This window comes from Montipora foliosa, chromosome 13, assembly GCF_036669935.1.
Source record: "Montipora foliosa isolate CH-2021 chromosome 13, ASM3666993v2, whole genome shotgun sequence".
NCBI lineage: Eukaryota > Metazoa > Cnidaria > Anthozoa > Scleractinia > Acroporidae > Montipora > Montipora foliosa.
In genome coordinates, this window is record NC_090881.1 from 31268155 (window position 1) to 31286155 (window position 18001).

At 39.3% G+C, this 18001-nt stretch overlaps 2 protein-coding genes and 1 long non-coding RNA gene across 11 annotated transcripts in view; 2 read left to right on the top strand and 1 right to left on the bottom strand.

Moving 5' to 3' along the window:
* Window positions 1-3247, top strand: part of LOC137983893 (thialysine N-epsilon-acetyltransferase-like) — a 10170-nt gene extending 6923 nt beyond the window's left edge. Inside the window, exon 6 of one of the 2 annotated variants that reach the window (XM_068831054.1) lies at window positions 1706-2950. In XM_068831054.1, coding sequence (XP_068687155.1) covers window positions 1706-1870 — 165 coding nt within the window. In that variant the 3' untranslated portion in view covers window positions 1871-2950. Of the gene's footprint in view, window positions 1-1705 lie in introns of both variants that reach the window. The other variant, XM_068831055.1, reaches the window with a different exon arrangement.
* Window positions 1-13581, bottom strand: part of LOC137983897 (uncharacterized) — a 25093-nt gene extending 11512 nt beyond the window's left edge. Inside the window, exons 1-3 of the long non-coding RNA XR_011119051.1 lie at window positions 13210-13581; window positions 13013-13113; window positions 12430-12588 (exon numbers count right to left, since the gene is read on the bottom strand). This is a non-coding gene — a long non-coding RNA (uncharacterized lncRNA). The remainder of the gene's footprint in view (window positions 1-12429; window positions 12589-13012; window positions 13114-13209) is intronic.
* Window positions 3668-17894, top strand: LOC137983882 (metabotropic glutamate receptor 3-like). Of its 8 annotated transcripts, XM_068831033.1 has the most exons (7): window positions 5197-5319; window positions 5379-5557; window positions 6312-6447; window positions 6861-7432; window positions 8414-10234; window positions 10698-11615; window positions 15703-17894. In XM_068831033.1, exons 5-7 carry the CDS (start codon window positions 8548-8550, stop codon window positions 15810-15812), a joined length of 2715 nt encoding a protein of 904 aa, XP_068687134.1. In that variant the 5' UTR covers window positions 5197-5319; window positions 5379-5557; window positions 6312-6447; window positions 6861-7432; window positions 8414-8547; the 3' UTR covers window positions 15813-17894. The 8 variants fall into 8 exon arrangements, with proteins under 8 accessions (XP_068687139.1, XP_068687138.1, XP_068687140.1 ...); XM_068831039.1 differs by having other exon boundaries at window positions 5196-5557; window positions 6861-7436; XM_068831035.1 differs by having other exon boundaries at window positions 5197-5557; window positions 7326-7436.
* The last annotated feature ends 107 nt before the right edge of the window (window positions 17895-18001 follow it).

The following is an 18001-nucleotide window of genomic DNA, read 5'->3' on the forward strand; positions in this document are numbered from 1 at the left end:
TAATACTTAACTTTTTGTTAATGGATGAATCCCTGTCATTCATGACTGCAGGAATTTGGCACTTAGAAAAAGACAAAAGTGACAATCCTGGACAAAATCGGTGAGGCAAACAATTTTAACTTTCTTATACCAACAACATTGCGCAGTTAACGTATATCTGAGCGGTACTATACCTCAAAAACTTAATATTGTTGTTTTGCCTCTTCCTCAACACAAAACAATGTTGTGACCAGGCTGGCTTATCTGCGCCCGGTTGTTCGAAAGTCGATTAACTTAATCCAGGATTAGCGTAAACTTTTGTTTTATGCTTTCAACTTTTTGGTGAAAGTTTCTTTTGGTAATTTTTGTTTTTCAAGATTGGCTTCTTCTAATGTAAAGTTTTGCCGAACATCAGCGTTGAACAGCATTTGGGAGAAGAGAAATGAACTCCTTGGGTAATTTGTAATCTGGAATTATCGTTAATCGGCTTTTGAACAACCAGGCCCTGGGCTTCTTACCGAACAAAATTGCCTTGTGTAAGGTGAGCAGGGTTTTCAATAATAATGTGCGTTGATGGCGAAATTTCAAGAGAAGGCGGTGAAGGGACAACAAGCACTGTACTAGCGGGCTTCTCGAAGGGTCCGAGGCAATTATCATATCATATCATATATCTTTATTTACCCTCGGATTTTTAGAGTAGCTTGGTGTAGCTAATATCTCCGAGCATTTACCCTCCCAACCATGATACATCACAGAAGACAGACCACAACACCGAGAACTGTATGCCCTACTCTTTACGACAAGTGTGCGGGTTCTTTTACGTCCCAAAGGATTATGAACATTGAAGGGTTGTGAGACGGGACCTCCGGCTTATTGTCCTTATTCGAGAAGACTAGAGAGTCTAGCCATTTGCAGATGTAATTACAAAGGCAGCACTTTCTCCTCAGTTATTTAAAGGCCCTGAGTGTTGGTCCGGCCGGAGTTGAACTCACGACCTCCCGCGTGACAGCCAACTGAGCCACCGGTGCGCGGTGATTCATTTCCTCTGTCCCCTTCTGCATTTTCAGGAATTCGTATTTTGTGAGGCACATTTCTGGTGTTATTCGCAAAAGTTAGACTAACTTTGTATCAAACAAGACAGCTAATTCAAGTGAAATAGCCGTCGAGTTTCACAAGCCTCCGGCTTTAATTAGAAACCCTGGCAGTCTCGGGGGCATTACTAAACCACAAAACAGCGAAACGAAACACTAAAGCACCATGTATGACCCCACCATACATTGAATACTAACTGACGAAGGTTGGATTTGAGATTAAATATCGTTGTAGGCCTAATTAGGCCTAAAACGTTATTGCTCCTAATTCATTGAGATTAAGATTAGGATTCAGATTAAGACTGAGGTTAGGAGCAATAACTTTTTAAGCCTAATTAGGCCTAAAACGATGTTTAATCTCAAATCCAACCGTTGTCGTTTAGTATTCAATGTATTGTGGGGTCATACATGGTGGCCTTCTTAACTCTTTTTCTCCAGGTATGCAAATAAATCAGATTTAGGATCAAGATAACATGGAAACTTCAAATTTTGACTAAGGAACAACAATGAGCCAGTGCACAAAACGTGGACAGGCATACGAGGAAAGCAAGCCATGTGCTTTGCTAAATTTATGCAAAAACTTGCGCAAGCTCTCTGTGTTGTCAGCTGTGGTCAATTTTGTTTTATAATTTCAGATTGCTCTGGAGAAGGAGTGTGTTAGAGTTGATTGGTCTGTCTTACATTGGAATAAAGTTGCCGTGGATTTTTATGACAGACTTGGTGCTAAGCTCCAGGATGAATGGCGGCTATATCGCTTGTGTGGAGAAAAATTATTGGAGCTTGGCGGCAGCAAACCATAGTGAGACTGCTTGAAAATGCAATCATGTTATGATGGTGTGTGCTTCAAAGCTCTTTTCATTTCGTGGACATGAAAACTATTGAAGCAGTTTGGACATCTTATAGTTGACACTCTAAAGAATTAAAAAGCGCCTCTTAAAGAAGATGTGGTGTGTACAAAACGTTGAATTTTTGGCATGAGATCCTGTGCCGGAAGCGAACAGACGAAAGGAAGTCAAAGTCCTTACTAAGATTCATGGCTACTGTTCCAACGACCTTGTGCTTATCAAGTTCTAGTTAGTTTTGTTTTCCATTGATGCCTGATTTTTCCCGATACGAACATCAGGGCTCGCGGAAAAACAAAACTAACTCCCCCGGGACCATACATTAAGTGCATAGTATTTGTGAAATACTGACTCGTTCAGTATTTCTGCTACCTCACTTTGATCTTTGATGATCGTTTGTTTTTCCTTAAGAGTTTTAAAATCGTCTGGCGAGCCTTTCTTCTCCGTGTGCATCATGGGTCGCAAAATTCCCTTGGATTCGCACAGCTTACCAAAGTGATTCTTAATGGATGACTTACAACGCATGCCGACAACGCAATTCCTTGGAGTCATGTATGCCACCCAGTCTCTATCGATTTTGTTTTATAATATTTACGTTTCATGACATTCCATTTCCAATTCATTTTTCTTATCTCGGGAATAAACTTAATAATAAACTTAGATTTCCCAAAGGCGTTCTTATGCTTACGTCTTCATTGAAGCGTGGTCATCCAGAACATTGACATACGTTTTCTCCCAAGCCCAGCAAATATCATCCACGTCTTGATATCTTGATATCTCATGTAAGTATAATAACTTAGGTGATTATTGAAAATTCTCTGCGCTGATTCCTTGCACTTGTGGTGATTATTTACGTGCAGAAGCTCGTGACCTTGAAGAGTTTAACTCTGGTTCAGCGCGGGGGTTTTTTCAGTGTAAAAATATCCTTATTTGGATGTAACGTCGTGCATTTTCCCGCGCGTGCCGCTTCGACCTTATTTTTGTCCATATTTGGGCATAAAATTGGTGCCCTAAAATCCCAAGCTTTGTTTCAAGGAAAAGAGTTGTAAGTTACACGCTTCAAGGTGACGAGCTTCTGTACGCGATAATCACCCAAGCGGTTTTTTTCAAAATGGCCGCAAGCCGTTTGGTCGAGGTGACAGACGAAGAAATTAATTGTTTTACAGAAAATGTATATTTTTCAAATAATCACCTATGTAATTATACTAGAACAATTATTCACCTCAGGTTCGGTGTATATCGGTGAAGAAAAACCGGAGACCCTAAACCCTAACTACCCAACAAAGAAATCTATGTAGTTGGGACAATGAACGTTTCGATATTGGGAATAAAAAGGTTAACAAAATTAAGAAGTGTAAGTGTGAAGAGGAAATCGTATTTTGTTGAGTGGTTGTCATTTTTCTATCTCCAGTTGTTTACACTTAGGTTCATTGAACGATGTAAATTGAATTGTTGATCAAAAACTTCATAACTCCGTTTTTGAAGAACACTCTTTAAAAACTAATGTGACAAATTGCTTTGGAAATACATGCCATCCTCACTCAATGGAGACTCGATTCAATTCTCTCTGAATCTAATTTACAAATAAACAGGCATTTGAAAAGGCGGCATAAAATACTGTCTATCGTTTATTAATTTGTCAAGACTAAAACCGAATTCACTATATTATCGCAAGTGCCATTGGACCTTGGGAATTCCAACTGGAGATTTTCTGGTGTTTTCTGAGATTGATAAATGAGGTTTCTTTCCCGACTGGAATTTCTAAAACCGATGTTATGAATAAGATCGTCCAAGAGAGAAGGAGTGAAGGGGAGAAGTGTCATTTTTTTGTTTCTTTTATCGACATTTTTCGGGCATTATTCTCGTCTATGTTTTATTTCACTGCTATCTATTTAAAGGAAGAAAGACATGAAAAGGAAAAGCCGAACACGCTGACGGCGATACCCAATATACATCAAATTTCCTCATGACATCAATCCTTTGTTTTTAATTCCACCAATCAGACCATATGTTATCAGAAGTGGAAGCACATCCTTAACAGTTTATTTTCAGACACATTTTGATAGCGCTACTAACTTACGGTGCCGTTGATGGAGTTATGGAGCCGCGCCTTTATGGAGCTGCACTTCGTGGCGTTGAAGGCCTTCGTGGCGTTGAAGGCCTTCGATTTTAAAGAAAGCAGTTTCTTTACGACAAGGGAGTCATCAGACATTGCGGGTTGGTCATTCAAAGTAAGAAAACGGTTATCAACAATTTCCATAACTGCAGAACTCTCTCTAGAGGTGATTTTGTTCTAGTAGATACTATTCTTCTTCTTCTTTGTCCTTGCCTTCTCAACACTGTTCTTGAAAATTACTGGGATCGGTCAAAGTGAAAATGTCTAGTTGTGCAGTTTAGTTCTAACATGATAATTTAGTTCTACGCGGTCGTTTTAATACTTACTTCTTCGAAGGTATTTCAAATTTTTTTTGTTTTTTGCTGTAAGACAAAACAGTGGTTAGATGCTATGAAATTATCGTGGTCCTTTCTGGCGTACGAGTCGGTTACTCCTTGAAAATTGAAAAATCTACCTTCCGCCAATTCTTTGTGTTTTCAGACTTCTTAAAATTGATTAAAGTGGCGAATGCTTCAGAAATGTAAACATGATTTTTCAACATGTCATCGCACCACGGTTTCTTTTAATTATCAATATTACTTTTAGTGCGTTTTGAATTAAGTACTCTTAACAAGTCTGAGATGACAGGAAAAAGAAGAAGTTTCTAGATGAATTGATAAAGGCTAATGTTAATTAAAACCATATACTGGAACATTGGAATTACTTATATTTGTTTGCTGATAATCGAGCCTTCAAGTTCAGCGTAGCAAAGCGGGAAATAAAACTGAGTCCCTTTTTTCTTATTTTTTGGCAGTACTTCCTTGAAATTACACTACTTACGTTTCCGTCGCAAATCAATCGGTTTACGGTAACTATTTCTTGGTCAAAAGAGGTAAAGTTAGAGAAAGCAGGCATTTCAAACTTAAACTGTTTGCTACCGAAACTGGGTACGCCATTTTCGAAATATTACTATTCAGCTTGATAGAGAGGCAGAGAGGACAAAAACAATAGAAACAAGTTGCAATGAATGTGAAAGATATTAACATATCATATATTTAATATATCGAAAGTGGCCTATTGATTCAGTGATAGGCTCATTCTCCAAGAGGATGCTATATATGTAACTACAGCGTTTATAACTTTTTAAATTAAATTTCTGCACGTGTCTTAAATGAGGTATCTAACGGTTTCAGAAGTTTTCTTAGTCTACACTGTAGTTTCACCACGGTGCCAGGAGAAACGTGTAACTGGAAGGGATTTTCGCAGAAACTGAAATAGATGAAACAGATCGAAACTAAGAGATCTTAGAGAGGTTAGTTTCTCTCCGCGTGCTTCACAACAAAGGAAGCCAACAGCTCAGTTTCAGTACAGTTTTCATTGGTCTTTCAGTCCAGAAGCGTTTGGCCAACAGAGAAGCTCCGTTCACAAGTTGGGAAGTCGGACTTTTTTCTCAGATATTATGTAAAAATGGTGTATACTTAACGGTCTCAGTCCGGGTTTACTAGTAGAGGTCATGTATTTCTGATGGCAGTTCTTGGCAAGGTTTGCTGGTAGGACAACTTTTATTCTCTTTTTTTTTTTACATGCTTATCGGGACACGAGGGTATGAACGGTGCACTGTAACCTTCAGAAATTTTAGCCACAAAACTGCGAGCAAGCTCTCTCTCTCGAACTTGCAGTTCGTAGGCTGTCTAGCAACCTTGATCAGTAGATAGGTTACTAATAGTAAATTCCCCAGCGGTTAGTTTCAGTCCAAATGAAATAGCTAGTCTAGCTATCAGAGGACAAACCACAGCATTTACGCTTTCGCAACCTGCCGATTGATTGGACCGCAATACTTTTCAGAAATTTCAACGACTGCATCATTGACCTGTAAATAAGTGCAGATACGTAGATATTGAGATGAAGTCTTTGTTTAAAGTCCAAAATGAGCTAAGTTTAACTTGCGATGCTGACGCTGAAAGCGAAATGGATGAAAAAGTGAGAACTTGTCGTATTTCAGTACTAAGGTGGCCCACAAAGGACATGTAGCGTGCTAGCTACAAATATCAAGAAATTGTACTGCAAGGAGACGAAAAGTTTGAAAAAGTGTTCATGCTTTTAATTTACTGACGCGACATACAACTGCCCGCTCTTTGACGCTTGTCGTTTTCACGTTTGTCGTTTCACGTGAACGCGAAGATAAATCTCGCTCCTTTGTTGTTCACTTGGTATTAGTTAATTATTCTTTGGTATTTCGTTTACGTCACGAAACGACGTGTGGAATACTTTATTTTGAGGCCTGAAGGGTCTTTCTACTCACAGACGCACGACGTTTAATCGCAGCAGCTGCCCCTAAATGAAATTCACTTTCAAGCGAGGCATTGATATATTTCCCGCTCCTTCTGAATAAAAAGACGTAATCTCCACAGAACCGAAAGTCCAAGAACTGAGAGTAATGGTGAGTTAGCTTACTCATTGATTCAATTATGTTAGGATATTGCCTATTGATCTACTTAACAATTAGACGTCAAGGCTCAATGACCCTGCGGTAACCAAAACGGAGCAAAACTCAGTTTTACAACGTCTTTTAAATTCCAAACTGTCGTCGTTGAGTATCAAAACTGTCAAATTCTACCCGTGCTTTAGCCAGTGCTTTAAAAAAAAGTGTCCCGAGCGGTGAATAGGCGTTGGACGTGGGCGCGAAGGGGAAGCCGGATCACTGTGAAATTGTAAACAAAACCCACGTACTGATACCAGTTTCTTTTGTCACTTAACCACACTGAACTTGTACGCTTTAGCCTCATTTCTTTAAGTGTCTTTGCAGATCACTTTGTAGACGTCATAAAACGCAATTATGCAATTTTTTTTTAGGATTCTAGATTAGAGAGAGACATTCCACGTCGTTGTTCAACCACTCAGCCGTATCAACATAAACCACACCGGCTGAGCTCAAGAATGAAAAAACACTTCCACAAAATTTAGGTTCTGCTTTTTGCAGTAATGAAGAATCTAGAACAAGATTTCCAGTGAAAACCGCCGTCACGACATCCGTGTTAAGTAATTTTTGTTTAGATCAAATCATCTCTTGAAATGTTGTTAGTTTTTTTTGTGATAAACTGGTTCTATTGTCAAAAATTGTATTGATTGCCAGTGTGCCTGTTGCAATTGACTGTCCGCGGGCTCACGTTTAAGGCCTGTTTACAAAAGATACAAGCATTGGGAAAGAGGAAATATACTATTGGAACATTATCTTTGGCAGTTAATCAAGTGTCAGAATGAGACGGGTCCCTCCTCGATGCGGAAATAAAATTCAATTGTTTAACTTGCGTCTGACAGATCGCTTCGTGTTCTACGTTGATTGTCGCTGATCTTTCGACCATGTCAAGTGAAAAACAGTAAACAAGACGACTGTAGCCACAAATAGCACAGCATTTATATAGCAGGCAGGTGAATTTGATTTTCTCCGATTGCAATTTTAATAATTTGTGCTTTTCGCAATGGTGTTGAGTAGCCTGACTAAGTAATCTTAACTAATGATCTTACCTTGTTGTTCGAACGCAGATTACTAGATAGCGTTTGCGATCATCTTTATTACGAGATAACGTTTGCGATCATCTTTATAGCAAATAACGCAATACGTAAAAGTTAGAAATGAGACCTCACATGGAGCCACGATAATTTGATGTTTTTGAAAAGTTATCGAATCGAGAAGTTGAATTCTAACAGAGTCCTACCACAGCTGATGAAACGTGACTTTGTGTTTTTCATTTGTTCTCTTAAATTCATATCTCACACGTTAAAGAGAAATTGTTATTATAGAGGCTTCATGGCTAATAAGGCTATCTTCTTGTTCGGAGTCGCCTGCATTATTTCATTTATTGCGTTTGATGATATAACGATTAGATCATTCCTTGATGCCAGGTGATGATGCTGTGAATCTGATTACACTCCTTTTCACTGGGGCAATAGTAAAATGAATCCAAGAAATTCAAATATCACTTTGCTAGGTCGAAAAATGCTTTAAATCGATCGGCGAATTTACATGACATCACTTTCTTTTATGAATTGCGCGTAATAGCCATTTTGGCAAAGATCTCATTTACTTCTGCTTATCGAGTTTCATTCAATATTCATGAATTTTTCAAGCGTACAGCTACGACTCATAATGGTCTCAGACAGGGAACTGGTTTGCAACAGTTATGTATGAAAAGTTTGTCGTTTGTTTGTAGACGAAATTGCCAGGTGTGCACAAAACCACCTTTTAACCTCTCTGTTGAAGAGTCTATCTACGTAGTTTTGTTAAGTTACCCTTACGGAGTTCATTATATTGTAAATTTATCATTTTTATGAAATTCATAACATCTTCTATTATCAAAGGAAATGCGGCGCCCACATTTTAGCCTAATGGACTGTTTACTTTACAGGTGCTTTAATCTCCGACTCTAAATACATCGGCGTTTTCATATTCTGCGACGAAAACAACGGCTACTGCTTCGATAAAATTCAAAACAAGTTACAGTTTTTCTTACAAGAAATCTTTACAAGGCTAATCACTGTTATGCTGCCGAACAATGAAATGCGTCCTTCGTGCCATAACCACACAAACATTGTAAAACTTTGCGCCAACTTCGCTCTTTTCGCGTTGTCATTATCAAGCATATACTTCGGCCAAATACTCGCCACTGCACCCAGCTATCCAAGCCATTCAACTCGTAAAGAAGACAGGAATAAGGGTTTCACCAATGCTAAGTTTCCAAGTGATACCGAAGCTAACATCGTGTTGGGCGGACTTTTCCCTGTCCGTAGCAAGAATACAACGAATCATGGCCCAGGTTGTGGAAGTTTGAATGTTGAGCGAGGCATTCATAGACTGGAAGCAATGATCTTTGCAGTGGACCAAATTAACAAAGACCCCAATCTGTTACGGAACGTTACATTAGGAATGATAGCTTACGACACTTGTGGCTGGTATACGCGAGCTTTGGAGGAGTCTTTAGAGTTCGTTATGGCAAAGACTAACTCTATCAACTGCCCAAATCCGTTTTCGGCTTCATCAGACAAAGATCGTATTTTGGCAGGGGTTGTGGGTGCGGCAGCAAGTTCTGTTTCTGTGCAAGTAGCAAACCTTTTACGGCTGTTTAACTTACCGCAAATAAGCTACGCGTCAACTACACCTGATCTCAGTAACAAAGTTATGTACGATTACTTCGTGCGAACTGTTCCACCAGATAACTACCAGGCACGCGCCATGGTTGACATTGTGCGTGGACTGAACTGGAATTCTGTGTTTACTGTAAGTTCAGAGGGTATTTACGGGGAACGGGGCATTCGAGAGTTCATCATAGGGGCGAGAGCGGTAAACATTTGCATTGCAGGGTCATTCAAAATTGAGGACGGCTTGAGTGGCAAATCTCAGATCAATGCCATGTTTAATGAATTTTTGAAGCATCCGAATGTCCGTGGAGTGGTACTGTTCTGCACGGATATCGACTCGAGAAGAATTCTCGAAGAAACTCAGCGCAGGAAGAGCGCTGGCAAATATACATGGGTAGCAAGTGATTATTGGGGAACGCGAAGAAAAACAATTGAGGGACTTGAGGAGTTTGCAGAGGGTGCGATCACCGTAAGTCTTACTGAGGCAAGTATTCCCTTATTTACAGACTACTTCACGTCTTTAAAACCTGGAAACCACAGCCTGGTAAATCCCTGGTTTGAAAGTTTTTGGGAAATGCAATTTCAATGTAGCTTGAAAAAACCCCAACGTACTTGCGAAGAGAGTTTATCTCTGAGAAACTTGGACATGCACATTGACGATAAGGTACCGTTTGTCATTGATGCAGTTTATGCGCTTGCGCATGGCTTGGACAAGATGTACAAAAGTCTCTGTCCCTCCCAACAGGGACTGTGTAGCAATATGATAGAAAACTTCAGTGGCAAGAATCTAAGAGATACACTTTTCAACGTCAGCTTTACCGGCATGGCTGGACATGTTATGTTCGATAGCAACGGAAATGGTCCAGGGAAGTACGACATATATCGATTAGAGGGCGGTAGATACGAGAAGGTTGCGTCTTGGAATGACAAGCTCCACAATGCTACCAAGCTTTACAATGGCGGTAAAAATGGATCAACTCCATTATCGAGTTGTGGTGAACCCTGTCTTAGAGGATACTACAAATTGTTTGATTTTGCCGGATCATGTTGTTGGATTTGCAAAGAATGTCCTGATAACTACTATTTAAAAGGTAAGGCTGTGAAGTTTTATTTGTTTATTTATTTATTTTATTTATTTATTTGAGCATGCACTTCAAACCAACACGACATTCATGAGCGAGAGTCGTCAAGACATCTCCAACCTCGATCAGAGATGTTTGCACTCGTAACCTCATCGCGCATACGAGGGTATCTCCCTCGAGCTCTGTCTTGTCTGTGCAGTGTAGATGTTTACTTTATCATACTATTGCATCGGAATAGGTTAAAGTTTTATCCTGTTCAGGGCATAGGAGCCGCTGTTTGGGTTTCGAATGTATAGTTTGTATCTGTTGTAATGTTCTCTATTTGTATTTTCTTATTTTTCTGAGGAGATCTAATAGCCCCGCGCTACCCCCATCTTCGATTGATGTTGATCCCGAAGCGATGTAAGATGATTCGAGGAGTTGGCTTATGATCTCGTTTGTCTTATGTGCTTTACTTGTTTTAAATTTGTAGACGGAATATCTTGTCATCCTTGCCAGCAAGGTGAGCGGGCCAACGCAGATAGGACTGGCTGTGAACCATTGCCTCAACGTCACATCGCTCAAAGCTGGCTTATCATGGTCATGGTTTTTGCTGGCCTCGGCATAATGTGCACATTGGTAGTCGGGATCTTATTCATCGTTCATAGCGACACCCCATTGGTAAAAGCCTCCGGAAGGGAGCTGACATACGCACTCATATTTGGCTTGTTGTCTTGTTACGTTTCTTCCTTTTTTCTAATGGCTAAGCCTTCGGTTATTGTTTGCGTTATCCAGCGTGTTGGAATGGGATTCTCTTTCTGCTTGTGTTATGCAGCAGTTTTGATAAGAACAAATCGGATTGCGAGAATCTTTCAAAGAAGCCCACGGTCAACGAAGCCACCGATTCTCATTAAACCAGCTTCACAAATCGCTATACTTGCGGTTTTCATCATCATTGACATTGCCTTCGCTGGAATTGGCCTTGCAAAGTGGCCACCTGAAACAGTTTTCGTTCTTCCTACGAAAAAGGACGTCTTACTTATGTGTAACATTCAGACTTATGACATTGTCTGCGCGTTAACGTACAATGCTTTAATAATCTTGCTTTGTACATATTACGCCTTCAGAACGCGTAAAACACCAGAAAATTTTAACGAAGCACGATACATCGCTTTTGCAATGTATACAACTTGTATTATCTGGGTTTCTTTCATTCCTGTACAATTTGGCGTCAACAAAGAATACGCGACCATAACTATCAGCATTATCACAACTTTAAATGCTACAACTCTCCTGTTGTGTATTTTTGGACCTAAAGTCTATATTCTGGTGTTTAGACCGACCAGAAACCTTGCAAGTAAGTCTCTCAACAGTAGGCGCTCGCAAGACATTGAACAGATTCAAGTCACAGGTAAGGAGGACTAATTTGTGAGTTTGTATAGTCTTCAGATTACTGAACCCCTATAGTGATTTATAACAGTATATAGGTATCTTGTGTCGTTTGCTATTCAGTGAGCACAGCCGATCCAACCGTGGCCAGTTTGGGTTTACCAAAATAAGACTTTTTAACCGTTTTTCGGTTGAAACGTGGTAATTCCCGCCGGATATCCCTACCTCTAGGCGGGCGTTCTTTACAGTCTGGAGCGACCCTCAACCCCGGGGGGGGGGGGGTACTTGATGTATCCCTGGTTGGGGAGGTGCGGCGCGGCCCCTCATACCCCGATCCTGTTTAAGACAAATATCGCTGATTTTCCTACCCATTTTAAGACAGAATTCCGATTTTTGATACCCTGTTTAAGACATTTAACCCAGTTTAAGACAAAAATTGATAAATCGATACCCTGATTAAGACAAAAAATGATAAATTCGATACCCTGTTCAAGACAAAAATCCCGAAAAACATACCCTGGCTGGCCGCACGTCCCCATTAAGCCCTTATAAGGGAGTACCCCCCCCGGGCCCTCAACCAGTTCAAAAGCCCACGAAAACAGCAGTAGACGCTACCTATCGTCCTTAACCATTTCAACCAAGTTTATTTAGAGATGGTAAAGAATTTCGATCAACCGAAAACGAATTCAGTTTGTTGTCTGTATTTTCAACACAGACAACAAAAATTTGGGTTTATCAAATAAATCGATTAAGTTAAATTAGATTTGCGAAGTGACATTTCCGAGCGTTAGGCCTTCGTCAAAGCGAGTTCGCTCTGACGAAGGCGGTTTATTTACCTTGATCAACTCGTTTGGTAAAACCAAGTTTTCCTGTTACACTCCCCATCGATGCAGCACCAAAGTTTCTTTAGAAATAAACCCCAACATTGCTGGTTTGCATGTGACGTCATAGTGGCCGTGATGGTTGGCAAGAACAATAACCTCAGTGCCTCTCTGCTGGGAAAAAAATTTTAATAATTATGCAAATTCTGCGAAAAGAGATTGTATTGTATAAGCGAGTTCAGAGTTTCAAAAAAGGGGGAAAGGTAGAGATAAAAGCAAGCATATATTATTTTTTTAAAAAACAAAGATTTCTAATGAAAATTCTTGCAGCTATTTACTATAACAAAAAGACAATTATATGCTTATTTTTATCCTGACGCGCACATTCGTTTCAAGAAACTTCGAAATGGCTTATTGCCAACCAACATGCCTGCCTTAAGTAACAGCTGATCCCAATTCCAAATGGAACACGACCTCTGTGTCCCGGTCGCCCTTTAGCTTATCTTATAAATGAATCATATAACATCAGTGAGACATGGTGTATTCGAGTGTCTTTGCTGCAACAAGCAATCCTTCTCAATTTAATAACGTAACTTACTATAAAAAAAAGAAGAAAAATGGCCTTTCATAATTGTTTCCATTTTGGGCGATCAACTGATCTGAACTGTACGCTTTCAACTGATTATTCGGTTTTGTAACCTGTCACAAAAAAAAGCGAATCACGTTAAGACATCGACGAAATGAAAAAACCAGAAGCCAGCCAGAAGTTCAGTACGAAAATAAAACAGCGCTCACCTCAATCCAGAGGGGCCGCCGTCACAAACCTTTTTGTTTATTTACCCTCTCCACTTTCTGCCTTCATTTGGTGACTAAGAAGATTTGATTAACGAAAGGATACTATACGTGTTTTGTGTGAACTCATGAGGGACGGCTTAGACACCAATTCGGCGTTAAAGAGTTTTTCACGTTCACGTTTGAATATTTGTTTTAAATCTTGCACAAGTTACTAATTGCAAGCACGTGCGCTCGTTTTTCACGCATAAATCTGATCTGTCAATCAAGCCGACTTTCTATGGTCTGTATGAGATCACTTGACATTTTTGTTTCGCGCGGTGAAATATACTTGCTAAGTGTATTGAATTTAATGCATCTACCAAAGGAGTGATGATACTGGTAAGAGTTAGTTTCCTCATTCCAGTGAAATACACAGCGCCACACCCCATTCTCCGCGCGACATTTGCCTCGCAGAGGGCATGGGTTCGAATCCCGTTAAAACCTTCCACTAGCGATAAATACCATAGAAAATATCCTGCAAAGGTTGGTCAAGACAACGTGAACATAGGCGTTGTTGCTTGCAATATTTCGGCTGGCCAACACCAGCCTTCTTCAGGTTTATTGAATGGATAAATGCTAGTAACAAGATCTTTATATTTACCGGAAATGTTAAGGCCTGCAGGCTCCAGTGTTTTTCCTCTGTGTATGAGGAATGCCTCACGAGCCTTTCTGATGGAGTCACGACTAGTGACTAGTCACTAGTCGTGACTAGTGACACGACACAGAGGAAAAACACTGGAGCCTGCAGGCCTTAACAGAAGAGATGAAATGTAATTTAGTTTAGCTACCTTTTAATTTTCTTTTGTTTTTTTTCATCTTGTTATCATGTATTATTCTCTCTCCTCTTTTTTTTATGCATTTCCGTTTTTATAACACATCACGTAGCATTTTTATGTCATTTCCGGTAAATATAAAGATCTTGTTACTAGCATTTATCCATTCAATAAACCTGAAGAAGGCTGGTGTTGGCCAGCCGAAATATTGCAAGCAACAACGCCTATGTTCACGTTGTCTTGACCAACCTTTGCAGGATATTTTCTATTTTAAAGTTTTTTATGGTGTGGTCACGATCTATTTTGATCCAACGTAGAGCAAGTTTTGATCGTACACGGTTTTTGCAGTGGTTTAATCCTTAAAAGGTGATAAATACCATGGAAACCTATAGCTTTTGAATCTCTTAACCAACGGTTAGCGCTAACCAGGCTTCGAGCAACCGGCCCCTGAATTTTTACAGGTGTCTATAACTTTAACTTTAACTTTATTCATTTATATTTCGCAATTATCAACTTGAAGTTTTCAAATGCGCATTACAACAAATATCCCTAAATACTGACAATATAAGATAAAAATATGCTAATACTAATAATGTAAGATAATTATATACTACTAATTGGAAATAAATATGAGCAGGAGCCCATCACCCATGAGTTAATAATATAAATAAAATATGCTAAATTCTAATTTAAAAATATACTGTTATTAAATACGTATAACAAAAAAGATAATAAATAAGTTCAGAGTTCCTAAATTTAAAAATATGTGTTATAAGTAAATTTAAAAATATGTGTTATAAGTATTTAATTTAAATCAAAGACTACTTAAAAACATATAAGTCTTTAGCTGCGATTTAAAAATAGTGATTCTTGCAGAGGTCCTAATATAACTGCAGGGAAGTTTATTCCAAAGTTTCGGTTCAGCAAAGCTGAAAGACCTATCACCTGGTGTGGCTAGTGGTTTAACTTTAGGAAAGGGGGGGGGGGATCTAGTACCAAACTATTATTAGATCTTAAATTATAATTGGATGGTTTCTTAACGGTGACTAAATCACATATTTAAGATGGTGCTAGAGCGCTTTTCAATTAGGTTTCGAAAGTAATTAGATAATTACTTTGGTTTATGATTACTTCACTCAGTGATTGGTTCAAAGTTCTCGCGCCATTTTTTCAACCAATCAGAAGTTAAACCAAAACCAATCGTGGCTCACGCGTGCACATTTTCCCGCGCTTTGTGTCGGCTACGTGTAATTACTTCGAGTTTTGATTGGTTTGCCGGATTGTCTCAGTCCTCTCTGATTGGCCAAAGTAATTACTTTGGTTTTGGTTTTACGACACTCAATTGAAACTCGCTCTAAAAAGAGACGATTGCTTAAATTGTTCGGATAAGTGCAAGGATTACTTCTTTCTTTCATCAAAATTATTATTAGAAATCTCCCTAATTTCGATGCGGCACATCAGGACGATTAAACTTACGTTGGTATGACTGAACTGGTACGAGACTTATAAGGAATTTTTAAGAGAGAATCGGGACGAGCTCATATCGAAATGAAGGATGTAAACACCGGCTAATTTTCTCGACAACATTACCAATAAAATATTAATCTTTGCTAGAACGATTTGTTTAACTGTCTTGATCAGATTGAAATCAACTTAATCACTTTTTTCTTTTCCCATTTAGACCGTGGATCACAATCGGAAAGTCAAATTACTGAAGTGCCGAATAACAAGAGCGTTGAACAGGGAACAGATAATCCTGCTCTGGAAAATGGAACGAAGTCGGCTCCGTGAGGACTGAAGCACCGCTATTATCCCAGGGGTAGCCTGTTCCAGGCTTCAAGATTGTAGGGAAAGCGCAAATATAAGAAAACAAGTGCGAAGAAACGCGTGGGGGCTTGGTAGAGACGAGGCGGCCTATTTCGGAATACGATCGATCGAACGTACCCTTTGGCCATCCTAATGTACAAAATTCTCAATGATCAATCCGCCCCCATTTGAGAGACTCCTTTACAAAGCTTAATGAAGGTAGCACTGATAAACTATAATCTTTGGAATCTTGAAACTGACCTGGAACTTCCAAAGCCAAAAGACTAATTTTCTTAAGCATACTTTTTAAGTATAGGGGTGCAATGCCCTGAAACAATCTTCCCTAAGAGGATAAAACTGCTCGGTCAATTTCGGTATTTAAAGGTAAACTTTTCTCCTTGCCTTCTTTGGGTCACGCTGATGCCTTATACTGCATATTTGTTACGTCTTGTAACGTATTGTAATATGTTCACCTATGCCCCACCTGGAAATCAGCGTCTGTTGTGTCAGTGTGGCCAGCGTACTTAAATAAACTTGTATTCCTGTATTCTATTCATTATCAGAGAGCTCAAAAGCAACGAGAAAAGCAACGTTGACGTCATAAAAAAATTAAGTTCAGTTAGTGAGGAAAGCTTCGTGCAAGCGCAATATCAATTTTTTTTTTCCGTCCACTGCTAAACAACTACATCACAGGGACATTAGATTAGGGCCGACTACGAGTACTCTACGAGTACGAGTTTCTGTACTGGGCATGCGCACAAGGTTTCGAGGCGGACGGTCGGCCGACGACGGTCACCGACGTCCGATAGAGGCCAACATTTTTCGAAGTGCGCGTGCTCAGAACGGAGAACACGTCCCGTTCCCCGATCTAACAGGGTGCGCATATATAAAGTCAGTCTTTCGCCTTTCATCTTCTACATTCACTTCGTCTACTTTCTACTTTCCTACCAATCCAGTTGAAGATTACTTCGTCAACGTTTGCAGAACTGAAAACAGAATGGGTAAATCGCATAACATTCATGATTACCGAAATGTTTGTTCCAAAGAATCGGAGTTTCTAAAGCTTCCCAACGTACGAATCGGGAGTATTTGTAAAGAAAGTAAAAATAAACGATTTTTTTTTCATGTAAGCTGATCCGTGTTTATATTTATTGCTGCGATTTGATGGTTCGTGTTTTCTGGAAGACCTTTTATAATATGTAGGCCATAAATGTTGAGTAAATCACTTAAGGTAATAGGATAGCATTCCGTCTGAGTAGTCCATTAACCGGTTCTTTCGTTGTAGTCTGGACTTCTAGATGTTTGCAAAGTCTTCTCCTCCCACAAGGCAACCACAAGCTGTTTCTCCGCGCAAAAATGTTCCGCTTTTGCAACAGTAGCTTTCGGATGTCCAACCATACGGAACATTGGAGAAACTGAGAAAAACCAGGAAAAAAAGTCTTATTTTAATTCTCAGTGCACTTGGAGACAGTAAACTCCGAATGTACCCTTCCATTTTGAACAGGATAGTCACAAGCTTACAAGTGGAGTCAGTTTTCATCTTAAAAACACCGACCATTTTCATTAAGATCAAGATATTATGTGTTTTTTTTTTGTGACAAAAGTATTGTACTCAACAACTTTTAAGAAGTGGAATTTTAACCTCCTAAAATAAGTATTTGCGGGGTGTCAAGTTACCACTTTCTCCTATTTTTCCCAATTCGTGTCCATGGTTGTTCAAAAGTTTTATATGGTAGAAAAACAGCTGCGAGTCGTGTAAGTTTGTGCCATGCTCGCTTTGCTCTCTAACGCATGATTTTGGAAGCTTGGAAGCTTTCTGCTCTTGTTTTTGATTGGGGCATTCTAAACTATCCTATTTTCTTGTAATTTTTTTTACATGAAAAAAATAAATTCCAATTTTTTTTCGTCTGGAATAATATTAGAGCATAGACTTTTAACTTTAAAAAGGCTCCTAAAATAAATTAATATTGGTCATTGCCAAAGTGGAAAGGATATAATTTTGTGCCATTTTTTTCCAGCAGGAATTAGCATGCCACAGCATCCTTCCACATTTCATATTGCGTTTGTGTTCCTGATACAGCTGGACATGTTCCCTTATATTTATGATTGCATGCCTTCTTTTTAATGAACAAAACAACGAATCAAATCTCATAAGTATTCATGTGGTTTGCATT

What these genes read in the sequence shown, in the direction of transcription:
- LOC137983882 (XM_068831038.1), top strand. Translation starts at nt 8,548, where the DNA reads ATGCTGCCGAACAATGAAATGCGTCCTTCGTGCCATAACCACACAAAC. An exon ending in TGATAACTACTATTTAAAAG is followed by an intron (nt 10,235 to 10,697) that starts GTAAGGCTGTGA and finishes TTAAATTTGTAG; the next exon opens with ACGGAATATCTTGTCATCCT. An exon ending in TGAACAGATTCAAGTCACAG is followed by an intron (nt 11,616 to 15,702) that starts GTAAGGAGGACT and finishes TTTCCCATTTAG; the next exon opens with ACCGTGGATCACAATCGGAA.